Source organism: Athene noctua, chromosome 1 (genome assembly GCF_965140245.1).
Source record: "Athene noctua chromosome 1, bAthNoc1.hap1.1, whole genome shotgun sequence".
Lineage (NCBI taxonomy): Eukaryota > Metazoa > Chordata > Aves > Strigiformes > Strigidae > Athene > Athene noctua.
The window spans coordinates 68,471,773-68,488,913 of NC_134037.1; the positions used below are offsets into that span (position 1 = coordinate 68,471,773).

Consider the following 17,141-nt stretch of genomic DNA (forward strand, 5'->3'; position numbering starts at 1 on the left):
TACCACTGCTCTATAGATAACAACCAGGCATTTCATTTGAAGACAGCTTTCTGCTGTAGACTGTTTGATGAACTGAGAACAAGAACTGGAAGGTGATTCGATTAAGAAGTTTACCATTAATGCTGATGTATTTTTACAGAAAAATGTTTGGCTGAAGAAAACCCTCCAAACTATTTTTGGCCAGATACCAGACCAACTGTGACCAACTTCACATTATGCTATGGGAGCTCCGTTCAGACTGCATCAAGAACCTGGTAGGTGTTCAAATATCTGAGAAGATCAGAACTTCAAATGCAACTGTCTGGTTGTATAGTTAAACTGCATCCTCCGTAGTGGTTGCCATTGACTGGTATCATATTTCAAGAAGATGATTTCTATGTTGTGAGAGGTGATGTGTGTTCAGTAAGAGTATGTATTTCATGTATTTCATTCATGAGAAAAAAAGGCTCATCTACCACTTCTGTAGGCCTGACCAAGACCCACAATTAATACATGTTCAAAATTACTGTAAAAATAGCACCTTCTTACAGAATGAAACTGCTTTCTTCAAGTCATGATGTTTATGTTACTGAAACCAAAGTTTCATATTTGCTACCACTCCGCAACTATTAATCTGACTTGTATAAGAAATTCTCAATAAAAATCTATGAAGATGAGACATGTATTTGGTTTAATCCAGAACCTCTCATCTCATTAAGGGAAAGTAAAAGAAATTCTGTGAAACAAGCATTTTGCCAGTAATTAGTCATGATTGAAGGTGGGGATAACTTTATGCTTAAAGATTTGAACTTGTGTTTTTAAGGTTTAGGATAAATTTTCCCTAATGCAGGCTTTCTTTGTGAACATCTACAAAAGATTTAGACTCTGTATCTGTATTTCCCATTTGTGAAATGGGAATGTTATTACTTCCTTTGATATATTAGCAAAACAATATGGCTTTGATCTCTTTTGAGTGCCTTGAATATGGCTATGATGATGCAATATTAATTAATTTCTTCAGTATTTAAGATGATCACCATTAAATGCAATATATTAGTCTTATCTGCCCACATTGCATATGGAACATGTTCTGAGAAGACCAGATCTTTTACTTTTTGAAAACAATATGGCAACATGGATATGAATCAGCTTTTAGGTTCTGTGCCAAACAGGAAAGCAACCAGCATTATATTTAACTAACTCACTTCCTCAGCCTCTTAATCTTGTACAAGAACTGCTGGATTCTGATTGACCAGCTTTTATTGTAGAGTGAGTAGTGCAGAAGTCAAACTGTTTTTATGTCAGAGCCTCAGAATCATTAAAAATTAAGGCTTCTGGCCTTTTCTGCCCCAGTATTGCTTATCTTTATTGTTCATTTGTGGTCTACACAATACCACTGATTGTCCGTGTACAGCACTTCTGATAAAAAAGAATTACTGTGTTTTGAACTGTGCTACGCTCTCCTTGCCTCTGCCTCCACTAGCTTTTGCCAATATGAGCACAAGTGGGATGTATTTTGAGAGAAGCAGCTCCTCTTCTAATGGTCTCTTCTAGTCCCGTGCATCCCACAGTAGAAGGTTACCTGCCAGTGTGCTGTTAGTATAAAAGTGATCAACTGTGGAGTAGCTTTATTCTGTCATGTGCTGAGTGAAAGGATAGCTTTTTCCCATTCTCCATCCTGCCTTTGTCAAGCTATGAGAAAACTGAGAAAAAAGTGTGTTTAATTTTGGAGCTGTGTCTGGGTATTTACATGATTCTGCTGTTGTGTTTCATGTGAATTTTGTCATTTTTCCTCCTTAGCTATTTGGGTCTGCAGAATTATACATCTTACTGGGGCCAGCCTGATCTAAGAAATTGCACAGGTGAGTATATTGGGTTGGCCTTTGGCTAAAGGAATAGTTTTGTAGACTTTGCTTACTGTTTACTATAAGGAAGTTACTTCAAGGAAGAATATCTTCCTCCTTTATGCTAAGTTGTTTAAAATATTTCTGAAAAATCAATGCAAAATAAATATTTAAACTCTGGGGAAGTGCACCAAGTTGAATTCAGCCCACCCATGAAAAGTTCTGAATACCAATTAATGAAATAAATCAGTTTCTTCAGGTAATTTATGCAAAAATAGGGGCAAGTGGTAGTTTGCCTTAATTTGATTTTCAGGTTCAGGTAAATTTTTAAATGTTTCCACCTGTAGGTGCCAGTGGAAAGACTCCGACTGTCTTCACTGGGCTTACAATCAGACATTTTCAGATTTATTCTCAGTTTGCAGAATGCCCCTTGATGTCATTCTGGCCTTAAAGGAGCAATAAAATAAATAGACAACAATTTTATGGCCTCTTTTTTTTAGTGCCAGAGCTAGTGAAGAGAATGATACTCTCATAAGTAATTCAGAGCACCTACAGTAAGCTCCTGTTCTGAATTGCTTTCTTGGAGAAGCCTCTTTTTCTTTCTCTGCTGATAAAGGAGTCCTAGAGAGCCTGGCTACCTAACTTCATTCACTGAGTACTTGCAGTCAGGCTATATGAAAACATTCTTTCATGTAAAATGAACATTCTCTAGTAAATGTAGCAGAAAGTATATTATAAAACACAACATTAAAAAACCACAGCCAGTTGCAGACTAAAGAATGCTGATCTTTCAGAATCTTATTTGCAAATTCCAAAAACTCAAATATTTTTATATTGTAAAAAGTTAGTGTTTGCATTAGTTTTCTGTCTAGGTGACATCAAACTTACAGTTTAACATGTGATTTACACTGATTTTGTGCCATTGGACATGCTATCAAACTTTCCTTACCAGGAAGATTCTTCTCATGAAATTTGCTTGTGTGTTGTGCTTGCCAACCCTCTGAGTAAGAGTACCATTCTCTGAAGGAACTGAAACATTTGCGGTGCAGTCAGACTTTCTCCCCAGAGCTTAAAAGAGTGGATACTTTGTCAGTACTAGTGAATTTGGATGCATTTGTTTCACTTCGAGAGTGAAGAAAGGATAGCATAAGGAAAAAAAAATATAAAATACACCTTTTATTCCTGATTTCCTCTTTTTCTCTTTCAATCAGCCCTTTCGATAATAGTTCTCATTTACAAACTCACATCAAATTAAGGAAAAGAAAAACACGGCCAGTGAGAACACTATATAATAATCAGCAGATTCTATATACTTTTTCATAGAATTATAATTTGATAAAATTGTAAAATCTACATTCATTACATGTATCACAGAACATGCTCTAGCTTTCAACAATGAGGATAAAAATTTTTATGTCTGAATTACTTCAGGATTAGTATGCATTATTTTCTCTTTTTACTTCTTTTTACATGTATACTTACAGAAAATGCAGCTGATATAGCCAATCAGCTTCTGAATCTCACTGGTGAAGGGCAGCAGCTAACCTCAGACAAAGTAAATGATGTTGTGCAGAAGCTCAAAAAAATTGTGAATGATGAAGAAATTGATGAATCTCTGGGTTCTACTGTAGTGACAATTTTTTCCAATATTCTAACCAGTTCAGACAGTGTATTGGCAGCATCATCTTCAGAGTAAGTATTTATGCATTTGAGACGTTTTTGAGAGCAACTGCAAGGTTGGAAAGGTTCATCCTTCCATATATAGACAAACAATTGCAGCACAAAAATCAAACTGTTCTGATTTTCAACAAAATTAATTTTCCAAATTAGATACACAGATATTTCTTCTTGTACTAAAATTTATGTGCACGACAAAGATAAAATATTTGGATGGAAGAGATGTCTCCTGATACATAATGTGGCACAGGTCTAAGTATTGTTGGAAAATTCTTTCAGGACCAGTGATACATAGTCAGATAGTTTCTGTCAATCCAAAGCTTTTGTTTTCAATAGAGATGCACAAATTTACAGCCTGACACTCTCTTTGTGAGTACACAGATGGGTGACAGAAACATAATAATAAGAGGATCATCTTAAATGTAGAGATCTTACAGAGCACGGTTGAGTTTTTTTCTGTATTCAGTTTTTAAAATAATTTTATTTCTGGTTTTAGAGCTCTAAAAACTATTGATGCCTTGGCTTTAAAGATCCAGTTCACTGGACCGTCCATGAGTATTTCAACACGAAACCTTGCACTTGGAGTGTCTTCTATAAACTCAACTTCATTCAAAGGTGGTTCTTTCAGTGTCAGTCCACAAAATAATGCATCTGATTTCCAGGTATGGAACAAGCAGTTGTATTTGAATGTGAAATGTGCCTGTTGTTCTAAGTGTGTTTACTGTGGTTCCTATAAAACCACTTACAGCTCCCAATTCTCCCCCTACTTTCTATTTCCTTTTTCCTGCAATCATCCAGACTGATTAATGTAGTATTTCCTTGAGTGACAGGAAACCCAGATAAACTCACATGTTCCATACAGATGAAAAGTAATTTGCTAACAAATCCAGAACAGACTTTATCCTTTTTAGTTGGTGGGTTGTTTTTGTTTTTTTTTTACTAATGAAAAGGGAAAATAATCTTTAACAGTCTGCTGTATTACCCGTTGTACACTAGCTAACAACTCCATTGATGCACTTCAGCTTTAGAATAAGACATCTAAATGTAGGCATTTACATGTAGATTTCTGCAGATACAGTAAGTCTTCAACCTTCCAGTATAGTTTAAACATCTGCTGCTAACAGATACCTAAGGCTGATCCAGTTGTCCACACATAGTCTGATGAGTTTGTGCTGTTTGGGATGTGCAAGGCAGTTCAAGACATTCATGTGGAGGTTGATTAGCCTAGACATGAAAAATAAAGGAAACATGTATCACTCAAAATGCAGAGTGATCTTCAGTGCTACAGTATCTAGACAGTCTGCTACAGTTAAGATATTTGTCATCACCTCAAAATTTTTTTTCTTCTTTTTTTCACAAATAGAAAAGCTCGAACATCTCAAAGCTATGAAATAGCATTTGAGATGCACATGAGCACCTATTGGGATTTTCAATAGGTTCTCTTCAAATCAGTAGCAATGAGGTGCCCAGACTTTTTAAATTTCACTGTATGCCTGTATGCATCTTATGGCACCTAAATGCTTTTAAAAATGTAGTGCAATGTGGCTTTTTTTCACAGTTATATAAGAAGTCTGTGACAAAGGTAATGTAATCTCAGTTTCCTGGGAGTCTAAGCATTAAAATACAGTGAGCCTTACTGAGAGAAACTCCCAGAAAAGACTCAACAGAAAAAGAAATAAAATCTACTCTCATTTGAGCCAGAGGAACCAAAAGTGAATTCAAACAAAACATGGCATTATGAAAACAGTTAAAGACTAATCACTAGAGTAGAAGCATCTTATGGAAGCAAATTAATTCCTGCTGCAAATTGTCAAGGCAACGATCCTAATTAATGTCAGATCATTTTATAGACTGTAAAAATCAAAACCAGTAATGATGACGGTGCTAGAGAAAGTAGTACTAATATAATAGACTGCAGGCCTTTTACATGCTGTGTATATAGACTTTGGATCAAAACTCAAATAGTGGTTTAAATAGATACAAATTGATTTGATTTAATTTAATAGTTTTCACATATCTATATTCGTAGATATTTTGGCTAAAATGTCTTTGAATTAACTTTATTAGAAATTTTTAATGATTGTAAATCTACTTTTGTTTAGCTCTCTTATTAGTGAAACTCAAGAGCTGATTGTTCTTTGATTGTTATCAAAGGAACATCTCTCCTCCAGATTTCATCCTGTATTTATGGAAAGAGGAAAGGAAAAATTCTGAAGCCAGGTTTGGGGTGTTCACATGTATAATAAGAATTACCATCTGTGGCTTGAGGACATCCAGGAATCTTCTTGCCCTGGAATCATTTGTTACAGCACTGTCTAAATAATCATAAAATCCAAACTCCGTCAAATTATTTATAATGTTCCTATTGGAACATGAGTTTATTCTCAGACTTTCACATTTCCAACAGCTGATTGAGAATTCTTAGCATCCTTCCTACCAGAAGAGTCTGCAGCAGCTGTGGTCACCATTTATATTTTCCATGCCTGTCAGGAAAGATACTTGCTATCCCTGCTGGAGGGAGATTCCCTTGTGAAAGCCTAGGTTTTTCACCAGTGATGTGATGATCTATCCCAGGCTCATCAGGGAGCATTAAACTCTTCAAGCTGTATGTCAGAATGTTTCCAGATTTTATTTCATATTTTTTTCTTAAAGTACATATCAAGCAAATGTATCCGTGGCAATGTGGAAAGATTCTATTTCAGTCCCCTGTGTCTTTGTTTCTTGCCAAACTTTTCACTAAGTTAGCTTTTGGTGATTCATATTATTAAATTGTTCCTGTAATATATCCATACTTCTTTATAGAAGCCTCTCCTACTCTATTTGCAGACAATACTAATGGGATATCTTTATCACGCACGCGCTTTCTGTTTAATGTGGCAGAATTATCCTTCGGAAACCTTTTATTTAACTGCATTTAGCCCTGTCAGGAGATATTTATGAACCACTTCTTACTAATTTCCAAGGGCGCCTGTTATTCACAGTAAATCAGTGAAAATTTAGAAGTTAAATAAATCTATCAGTAGCCTATGGCTTTTAACTTTCTATTAGCTAATGGTGCTTTCAGAATTATGCGACTGATCATGAGAGGCATAAATAGATGACCAAGTTGCCTCTGGAGAAGTCAGAAGTGTGAGTTTCCTTATCTCACAGTAAAATTCTTAAACACTTTTACTATAGAGCCACTGTGATATGATTTGCTCCCCTTCCTTGGATGGATACAGTAGCACACTTTCAGTATGCCGTGGTGGGAGAGCATGCAGTCATAGAATTTCTGCCTGGTAGCTAATGAAATGCATGTTTTCATCCTCATTTATTTCCTGTTCATTTGTTATATCCCAGTGCCATAGAGGGCTTTCAGCTCTTTGACACATTGACAGTATAGATTAAGCTTCTATTGATGACAGAAAGTGGGTTTTTTGTGCTATATAACACAATAAGTACAGAGAGGTGACACTAATAATTTTTAAATCTCTCTTCTGTAACAGAGAAAGTAGAAAAGCTCATAAAATAATTAACTCAGATGTGTAGATCAAGCCAAATAATACAATTCAAGAAAGAAGGAGTCAGAGCATATTTTTCAGTTCTTAACATTGTCTGGTATGAGGAAAAGTATCTTGAAGGTTACTGAAAATTACTATGACTGCCATTATTGCCGTTTCATTATTTCCAAATCATCATTATAGCAGTGGAGGAGTTTGTTTGTTTGTTTTATCTAATACCTTTTTGTAGCGAAAGGCTGATCTCATACTAGAAGGGTGGGAAAACCTCCTAAGCCTTTTTTTTTAATTTATTTATTGCATCAACTTTTACATAGGTGCAGGTCATATTAGTGTTGATTGGTTCTAGTCCCATGTTTAGATATCTTTGTGTAAGGGTGTGAATGCATTTGTGGACAATGGATGGTTTCGTTTTGTTTGAACATGTTCTTCTGTTGGTTTTATTTCACAGATAGATTTTGACAAGGATCAGACAAACACCTTCGCTTCTGTTGTTCTGCCACCAAGTTTACTGAATAATTTAAGTCAAGATGAATTTGAAATTATATCCAGGGCACAATTTACTTTCTTCAATAAAAACGGTCTTTTTCAGGTAAACTTTAATGTGTTTGAAGTAATTTCAGTTAGGGTGAATCAAAGCCAGCTGCTAGAAGTTTCCTGTAGTGTAATCATTTTACAGCATCTCTTGAGTTATAGGAAAAGGAAGGTGATAGCAGATGTAGACACTAGAGACAGTGTTATGTTCAGACAGAATAGTTGAAGTGCCCAAGTTGAATTAGAGTCAGTGATTTGACTGCAAATTCCTGTCACGTGAGATAAAATTTTTCTCAAGGTAATCTATGGAAAACTGTATCTCAGCTGCTTATAATCAGAGTAAAGTAGAAAGGCTTCTTCAAGAGCATAACTCCTGTTAAAATGCATTAATATAATATAGGTCCTTAATGTTCAGTGGAGTCAGGTGGTTTTCTATCAGAGGGGAATTTGGCCTATAACACCAAGTACTCTTTCTATTTTCCTCAAAATTGTTGCTTGGCACTCATATCCAGCTGCCTACTTTCATTCAGTTGGAAACTCTGGTTTGATGATCATCAGCCAGAGAACATTTGTTTCTGCACATCCTATTCTTCTTTTCATCTTTGTGTTCTCATAAGCATACCATATTCTAATATGGAATAAGGATAACAAAGCTTGTATGTGAAAACTAAAGAGACTCAGGTAGATTTGATTTTTTCTCCTTTGAGTCCCATCACATGGTAATTATAAATAGTTCTTGCATGGTAGGTGCCAAAGAAATTAGGAAGATTTCACAGCTTGGAAAAAACAACCAAAACCATACCTATTTTGAAAAAAAAAAAGTGAGTTAATTAAGAAGGAAACATTGTTTCGTAGTGAACTGTAGACTGAGCCTCAGAAGACTTGAGTTTGTTTTCCCATTAGTATTTCAGGTGACCTTTGACTCTTGTGCATCCGCAGAACTCTGTAGTATTGTATTGTCCCTATATTACCATTTTTATTGGCAGTGTATCCAGATTCTTCAGATAATCTAGGCAAGAAAGTACCCATGACCCTCAGTTGCCTTCTGAAATACAGCCCAAAGTATCTTTAACTATTTAAAATAGTATTCATTTTACGCCTGCTTTTGAGAAAAACAGGATGGATATATTTAATAAAGAAACCAGAAGAATACAGATGTAAGCTTGTCATAATGGCATAAAATCAAATAAAGTCAGAATGCGTCCTTTAATGGTGCTATAATGTGTTTCTAAGGGATACTTAATAAGTCATTGAAAAGCAAAACCAGAAAAATTTGCATCAAAATTTGCACCTAAAATTCCTTCCATTTTTTTGTGTGTTTTTCAAACTATTCATGGGTGTCATGTTCAACACAATTAATTAAAGATGTGTAAAACTCACATTCTAGTAAATCTAAAAATAAAGTCTAAAATAAATAAGGGCTAACAATAAAGCCTAAAAATAAATTGTTGCACATGCCATCTCAAATCCAATAACTTTATCCATTAGTATAGAAGTATTTCATAAATATATTTATAAATATATATTTATTTCATATATATATACAAAAATATATTTATTACAATTGCAAGCAAAAATAAACCCCAATGCTATTAGCTGTATTTCTTATAAGCATACAACATAACAGTGAAACATCATACTTTATAGCACTGGAGGGGATTTTTTATTGCAACTGAGAGAATGCTAGTAAGTTTTACCTTGTCATTCATTAAAATCGATGATTACATTACTTAGAAGACTATAAGGAAAAGTGATGTAAACTATTCAGGGTGGAATTCATTTCACCAAAGGCAGGTGTGTTCAATGTACATACCTACGCCTGAAGTGTTGTCCATAAGCTGCCTTCAAAGCCAGTCAGGAAAAGAATGGACATCGTTGAGGTGTAACACATCTGATCCTAGTGCAAGAGTAGGCACCAGTTCCCCAAAGGACCATAGTGCAATTTGAGACACCCCAAGGTACAAAGGTAGTACTGGCCAACAGATGTGACAATTGATGTCACGTGCGTCAGATGTAAGAGATGTGAGATCTTCTGTGGTATCAGCTGGAGACTGGGCAGGGTACATAAAGTCTCTAAAATGGACACTTATTTTTAGGCAACCTGTATTTAACCTAGGTGTGTAGAATAGATAAGATGGATTATGCCCTGGATATACCTGTTTCCTTTCATTGACTATATTAAGAAACACTAGAATGGCTACTTCAGTTCTAGACATCTTCTTTATACATGTCTAAAGTTAGGCTGGAAGGATCATCCTCATGAGTTGTGAGGCCATGAAAATATTGTGTAAGTATGATAAATACGTGAATTTTGGTGATTTTGTAGACTAGACCAGATTTATGTAATTGACTTTTTAAAGCATTGCTTTACTTTGTACCTCTGTATATTTTATTGGCTAAAAGCTTACCCCTAACTTTAGATGAGCACAGCCTTAGAGCTACATAAATGATTATCTGCATTTTACTTTAATGCACACATTATTTCTATTCCTTTCTAAGGACAAGTAAGAATATATTAAATTGCCTTCCCTAAAGAGGCCATCTGATATTTATTGCTAGTTTTGTTATTTGTTAGAGACAGAATCCACTAAAACCCGTAGAAATCTCTCCAAAGGCTTTCATAGACTTTGTCAGATGTCAAAATTTAGGTGACAGCCAAGAGGTTTTCTCTTGTTTGAATGCTCAAGAACTGTCTAGAAAACTGCATTTTCATCACTCTGCAATTTTAAAATTTTTAGGAAATCATGTCACAAGGCTCTGAAATACTGTGTTTGAAGACTCTTGGATATGGTTCTTAAGAAATGAAATACACTTCTTGGGATAATATGCATTTAATAACGGCAGCTGTTCTGTCTCTCATGAGTGGTGGGATCTCATCAGCCCCATCCTGAGCTGATACCTGACATCTTGTCAGGCTAACAAAACCCCTAGACTAAAGGAATCAGGAGGGTTCAGGAGTTTGGCAGTCCAGATTTTTTTGGGGAAAGTGAGTACCAGTAGATTTTATTTGACCTAAGATCTGCCACAGGCAGTGACCAAGCTTTCCAGCTTCCCATAAGGCCAACAAGGCATGTAACTATGCAGGTTTTGTGGAAGCTCATCAAAAGAAAATAGTATTTCCAGAGCACTTCCATTTTAATAAATCATCAGTTTCCAAGGAAAACTTTTTTTTTTTTTTAAATTCTCAACCTGGTACCTTTTCACTGCAGGTCAGAAATGGCATTGTTCAGTGATAACATCAATCTTCTATTTAAATTCCCACCAAATAAGACCTTGTAGAAAATATTATCTCCTACAGTATGTAATATTGCTTTGAATTTGTTTACTACTTCTTAGTCATTCATTGTAAGATGGTGGATGATTTAGCAACTATAAACAGAAAACAGGTTATTCTCCAAAAATCATGCATCTACTAAAAAGGATACCGTCAACAGTAAGATAAGAAAGCTAGTTTATTCTTATTTAGGGAAATGAACTAATCATATCATGGGTTGTTATCTGCTACATTGTTTGAGTTATAATTTTGTTGGCATCAGACATAATGATTAAAAGGGGAATTTATGCCTTCTAAACTCTCTCTATAATTGTGCCTATATATGTTTATGAGGAAAACAGGGAAACTTCCATGAGGCAAACCCATGATTTGATTTTATAAACATAATGTTCTTACATTACATGATCAAAAGTGTAGAAATGCTGACAACTTATTTATTCTGGCACACTGCAAAAATGAAACTGTGTACTCTGGCTTTTATGTTATGTGCTGTGTAAGCATTTATTATATTTTTCTGAATCTTTCAAAGGATGCAGAAAATCCTGCCAATTTGACCAGTTTTGTGGTGGCATGCAGTATTGGAAACATAACCATTCAGGATCTTCAGGACTACGTGAAAGTTACAATTAAGCATACGAAAATTCAGGTAAAACAAGACTCGTGATTTAGAGGAATTGGAGTGCAGATTATATATAGTAAAGGCCAAGCATATAGCCTGATTGATCTGGATGGATTTTGAGTAAGGACATAAAACTCAAAGGGAAATAGAAATTCTAGAATAAAAGCAAGCAAGCAAAAAGTTAAAACAAGTAATCTCTCCATCCTTACACATTCCTACTCCATTTATTATCTATCATTTATCTGAAAGGCTATTTGATTCTGCCACTCAGAGGCAATTTCTGTGCCAATAACTATAAGCAAAACCTCTGTTCATGACCATGTTCATGACCAGAGACACGATTTATTACATTAGAACTTTAGAATGACTTAAATTTTTTGATCAAACATGAATTACATTGTTAATAGTTCTCCCAAGTTATTTTGTTGTTATGTGGTTTTCTGCAAAGGAAGAATGGACAGAACCACATTGTTTAAAAGATGACTACAATTAATATAGGGCAATACAGACCAAATGCAACATTTTGGCACATACTGTTTCAGTTAAAAAACGTGTGAGCTTGACTGTTCTCAGACATGTTGTTAGTAGCTACTCCAAAAGAGACAATAGCGCTAGAGAAGTTAAGAAAGAAGATGTTAAAATGCAATACCTAAGTAAATTGTTTATGTAATGAAAACCTGGTTTGTAATTTTCACATTTCAATTAACTTTATCTTGCATTTCATTATAATGATTATTTTAAGGCTAGGCAAATCTCCACTTCAGCAGGCTTTCCCACATTTTCCAGGCCAGTTTTATAGTGGATTCACTGAGAAGCCCTAAGGAAGTAAACAGTAAAAAGTATTTAGACTCTGTAAAGGGATCATATTTGTGGATAAATTTAGTGAGACAATAAAATTTCATTATTCTGGGGATGTGGAAAAGGAATGCTGCAGAAAAACAGTGCTCTAAAATTTATAATCTGAGCAGATCTGTCTTTCTAGCAGAGTAAGTTTTAATTTGACAGTAGACAAAATTTCAGCAATCCAAATATATATATATTCTCTGCTTATTAAATGGAAAGATATGTAGTAAAACATCTGTTATAAATGTATATGTTGATGAGATTTACATCTGAAGAAGTATACAAAGTGTACTTTTGCATGTGTTCTTAGGAAGATCCTAAGCCTACCTGTGTCTTCTGGGATATGAACAAAAACGGTAAGTTTAAAAATACTGTAATTCTTTTATGTGGGGGAGTGTGTCTAAGTTTTAACATCGGTCACAGTCTTGGCCGTTTTGCTTCTTAATCAATCCTTGCACAATTACATGAAGCCTTTAGACCATATTAATTTCTTCCGGTTAGTACAGTTGCTTGTAACAGCAGATGTTAAATATTCTTTTTAGAAGTCTTTTTATGTGAGTTTTTTTTAACATTTTAAACTTGTAAATTAAGTTTCTCTACTTTTCTGTATCTGATAACAGTTTTTCATTGATCTGTTTGTATGTGCAAATTAAATAGTAATGTTGCTCAGAGACATGAATGGTTTTTAACCATACTTCTAACTGATCACTTTTAAAATGTTGGTTTATTAAATTGTGAGATCATGCCTGTTACAAATATTAAGCTGTTTTTTCTTCCATGGAAGGTTAGAAACTACATTACACCAATTTTATCCACCCTGTAAATTGATAACAGTCAGCATGATGAGGTCCTGAATGGAGACACACATTAACAAGGCAGCATTTTAGCCCATCCTTCATTGCTACTAACCCATGTGTGATGCTGTACTCAGGCTCTTCATCCTTTGCACAGAAAAAGTCATTCTCTGGGATGACTTTCCAGATCCTTCTATTTTAGAGATCACTACTGAGATGTTACTCTTCCTCTCAGTGAAACAGATGGAGCGAAGAAGTAACTGTCCTTAGCAGTAGGAATTCAGGTGGAGGGGTTTAGTACAGAGAGTCTTACAAGAAATAAAATTTACCATCCAAAGTTGTACTTGAAAGCAGGAAATTCAAACAGAACTGAGGAGAATGCAGAGGGATAAAAATTAGAAAAAAACAAAAACAAAAACAAAAACCAGCCCCAAACCCAAAAAAAACCCAAAACAAAATCGAAAATAGTTAGGAAGCTACACTTAAGAAGCACATTAGAGGCGAAAAACACAGGGAGGAAACTGTTCTCAGTGGCTGCTTGAGTAGGGGGGAGAGTTTTAAGTGGTTTTGGAATATCTTCACAGTCTTTTGAGAGATTCTGTCTTGAATTTGAGGTAAAATTATAGAGCCAGTCAGATAATTGCTGGATTTTGCCTGGAGTTGTGCAAAATAAGAGTTCAGAGAATATGAACTGTTTCACAATATTAGTTCATATTTTAGTAGGGAAAAATGAAAGGAGAAGTAATCAGAAATACAAATTTTACATTTTAACACTGAATTTTTAAAAATGAAATCTTTCTACTTATTTTTCAGACTGGCCTTTTCAAGTGGTGTGAGTAGGGGATAGTTTACTTTATGTTTTCTCATAAGGCCACAGAGGATCATTGGAATTATCCACTCTGACCTTCTGCATTACATGCTGCAGAGAGGAAGGGTGGGACCTTCTGCTCCTGGGCCATAAATGCTTTCATGTGCCTGGGGATATGTGAGTAGGAGGGAGGCAGGTGCAGACATCACATCAGTGTGGTAAAAGCAAGTTCTAAAACCATATTATTATTTGGTAAAACTAAGGTGTGTCTTAATGTGTTATCCACATAGTAGGTCTTATTCATCCCTCATTAACCAAAAAGATCCCTACCTTTATTATAGATCTTCATCTATTGATTCTGCTTGATAGTCCATTACTGGGACACTCATCTGGTGTGATTCTCTGCACAAACTAGGAAATCTGACACTTGCTTCTCTCTTGATTGTTTTTAATGTTCACTCATCCAATTTGAGAAAGCACTTCCACATTTGCACAAGATGAAGTGAGAAATCTGTTGAAAGAGAGGGTGATGTGAGTTTGTTGAAAAGTATGGTTTCTCCTGTTCCCATTTCCACAGGTGGCAGTGGTGGCTGGAACCCTGCGGGCTGCCAGGTGGATGTGGAGTCCAATGAAAATGAGACAGTTTGCTTATGCAACCACCTCACACACTTTGGGGTCCTAATGGTAGGCAAACTCACTGTTCACTGTTACCTGTACTAGCAGCTGTAATGCAGTTTTTGTCTTGGGTAAAGACAACTCTCATTTTTGATACTTGGGTTATTCCTTTTGCTCACAATTTTTAATACTAAAACATAATTTCCCCCCTTTTTGTCATAAAGTTACCTTTTCGTAACTAAACAGCTAGTGATAAGGATTCAGGAATGAGGTAATGAATAAAGTTATTAATGAAAGTACATCATTATTATTATTAATATTATTATGTTCTTTACAGGTACAAATATTATAAAATAAAAAGTAAAATGTGCCCGTAAGAGTATTGAAATTTTGAAAATACTGTGCCACAAAAGACCTGGGGTTGAGACTTCTGAGCGATATCAAAATACAAATAGCATATTATAACATCCAACTTCAAAGCCAGGACATGGCTGGGTAAAAAACAAAGTCAGGGACTGTAAAACCAAGGCACAGTGCTAACACTTCACTAGCAAAACAGGAAAAACTGATCTTAATGGGTCCTAAGGTGCAGGGGGTCCCTGTCATTTCCCTTAACAATATTATCTGACAAAAATGACCTGCAGCTAAGACAGGAGGGTGTAACAAGAGGGAAGTGAACAAGAAACAAGGTCGATTTGAAATTTCAAGATCAGAAAAGTGGGAAGTTGTCTGCAGAAATAAAAAGTAGGAGGAAAAGTTGAGGTGCTGTTTTCAGAACTGAAAAAGAAAGAATCATTGTCAGGGAAAACAGGTTAAGAAAAATGTCCCACAGCCAGTAAAACTGCTAATGAAAATGAAAAATCAAAAGAGCACAATAATTTCTTTTCATCCTGAGATTCAAGAGGCTGTATTGTTCCTTGCAAATTTAGGTTGCAAATCTTAACAAGATTTATATTTATCTAATGTCAAAAAGTATAAGGCAATACTTTCTTTTGTGAAATGTGTAAACCCATATTTGTCTTATAAATGGCTTTCGTCAGCTTTGAGGAGTACAGGCCTTCTCTTAGAAAAAGTCTGCCCACTGAGGGCTGGTACAAAATGTATAACTCTATCAGAGCCTTAAGCAGAGTCTCCAGACTGGATGGCTGAGACAGGTAGAGCATAGCCTATCAGGGAGGTGAAAGAGTGAACCATAAAAAGCACTTGGCATCAGGGCATCATTCCTCTAGCGTTCAGGTGCCTCCAGCAATTTGCACGTGTGAAGTGTTTTTCAAAGAAAAAAATCTCAATGTGAAAAAGGTGAAATACTGCTATCTTAACATTTGGTGATTTTTTTTATGCTCAGAAATGGGCTTGAAACATTTCTTTCCATCTGAAACTAACATTCTTTGGCCTCTAAAACATACCTGCAGAAAAGTCATTTGCTCCTGATTACAGTACTGCTCCTAGTGGAAGTATTTGAGGTTTGATTTAACTTGTTGCAGTGACACATAGGACTTAACCACACAAGGGAGCTGCATCTGCTGCCTTTTTCATTCAGCTTTGGCCTCCCAGACCCTTCTTAATAGAGCTGCTCTCTTCACGTCATGCTCGGATGTAGATATGAAAAAGCCACAAGCTTTTTGTCTTTTTGCAAGCTAAATTGTGGGTTTGTTTCACTTTTTATCCTCGAAGGGAGAAAAAAAAGACTTTCTTTAGGATATTTTCAATGAGTCCCTTCTCTTCCCCGAATGCTTTTCTGGCAGTAGGAAATAAGGCACATGTTCTTTGAATTTGGGCTGTATTCCAATACATTTTTACACAGTTTTGACCCTTCTAGTTACTTTTCCATTTTAATAATCTTTTCTGACTTTAATTCAGATATTAAATTATTTTCAAATAACATTCTCCTTTGTATATATGAAGTGATACATAAGGCTGGTACAGGGTGTAAAAAAATCTGCTCCTTTCTTTCCCTGTGAAGAATGTCAAGTTTTGTAGCGTTTTATTGGTTTAGTTTTGCTAGATAGTTTTGCTAGGGACAGCAGTGACACTGACTGTAGAATGGACACCATTATGTGTTAGTATTTGCTCACATTTACTCCACAGTGATATAGATCCAAACATTCTCATTTTTTCTTGTCCTTAAAAAAGGAAATAACACTGGCATTTATTCTCAGACGGTACTATGTGGCAATTACAGTTGGACAGAAAACTGGAAAAAAAATCCTCAGAATGTTCCTGCTTCGTTTCCAATTTTTTTTTTAAGTGTTGTCTTTGTCACTATTTTTCTGACCAATTCTATTTATAACTGTAGTTTGCATGTCAAAACAGACCATAAAACCAAAAAGCAGTATCTTGCCCTTGGTTTCACCCATACATGATTAGCTACATTGACTCTTACGAGCTTTTAATAACAAGAAGTGCTCTCAGAAACTCCCCAGAATGTTGAACATTTCAGTATGAATGCTTTTAAATTACATTTTCTGAAATCTTCTTAAAGAGAGTTGTCTATAAGTAATGGAAATAAAAAGTTTGAAAAGGGGAGATTTTTCCAGAGAAGTACATTTGAATTTGTGGTACTGAATTATAAGGATCAGTATCAGGCTCTGTCTATCTGCTGATCCCAGCAGTTATAATGCTTAAAGCACGATCTTTTGAAGAGCTATGGGAAGGAA

General features: G+C 35.4%; 1 protein-coding gene across 4 annotated transcripts in view; it reads left to right on the forward strand.

Annotated features, from left to right (window-relative positions):
• ADGRG6 (adhesion G protein-coupled receptor G6) overlaps positions 1-17,141 on the forward strand; it is a 110,414-nt gene that overhangs the window by 76,909 nt on the left and 16,364 nt on the right. For all 4 annotated transcript variants that reach the window (XM_074896453.1, XM_074896455.1, XM_074896456.1 and 1 more), the window contains 8 exons: positions 140-254; positions 1,780-1,841; positions 3,308-3,515; positions 3,997-4,162; positions 7,449-7,589; positions 11,335-11,451; positions 12,578-12,623; positions 14,447-14,553. In XM_074896453.1, coding sequence (XP_074752554.1) covers positions 140-254; positions 1,780-1,841; positions 3,308-3,515; positions 3,997-4,162; positions 7,449-7,589; positions 11,335-11,451; positions 12,578-12,623; positions 14,447-14,553 — 962 coding nt within the window. The remainder of the gene's footprint in view (positions 1-139; positions 255-1,779; positions 1,842-3,307; positions 3,516-3,996; positions 4,163-7,448; positions 7,590-11,334; positions 11,452-12,577; positions 12,624-14,446; positions 14,554-17,141) is intronic.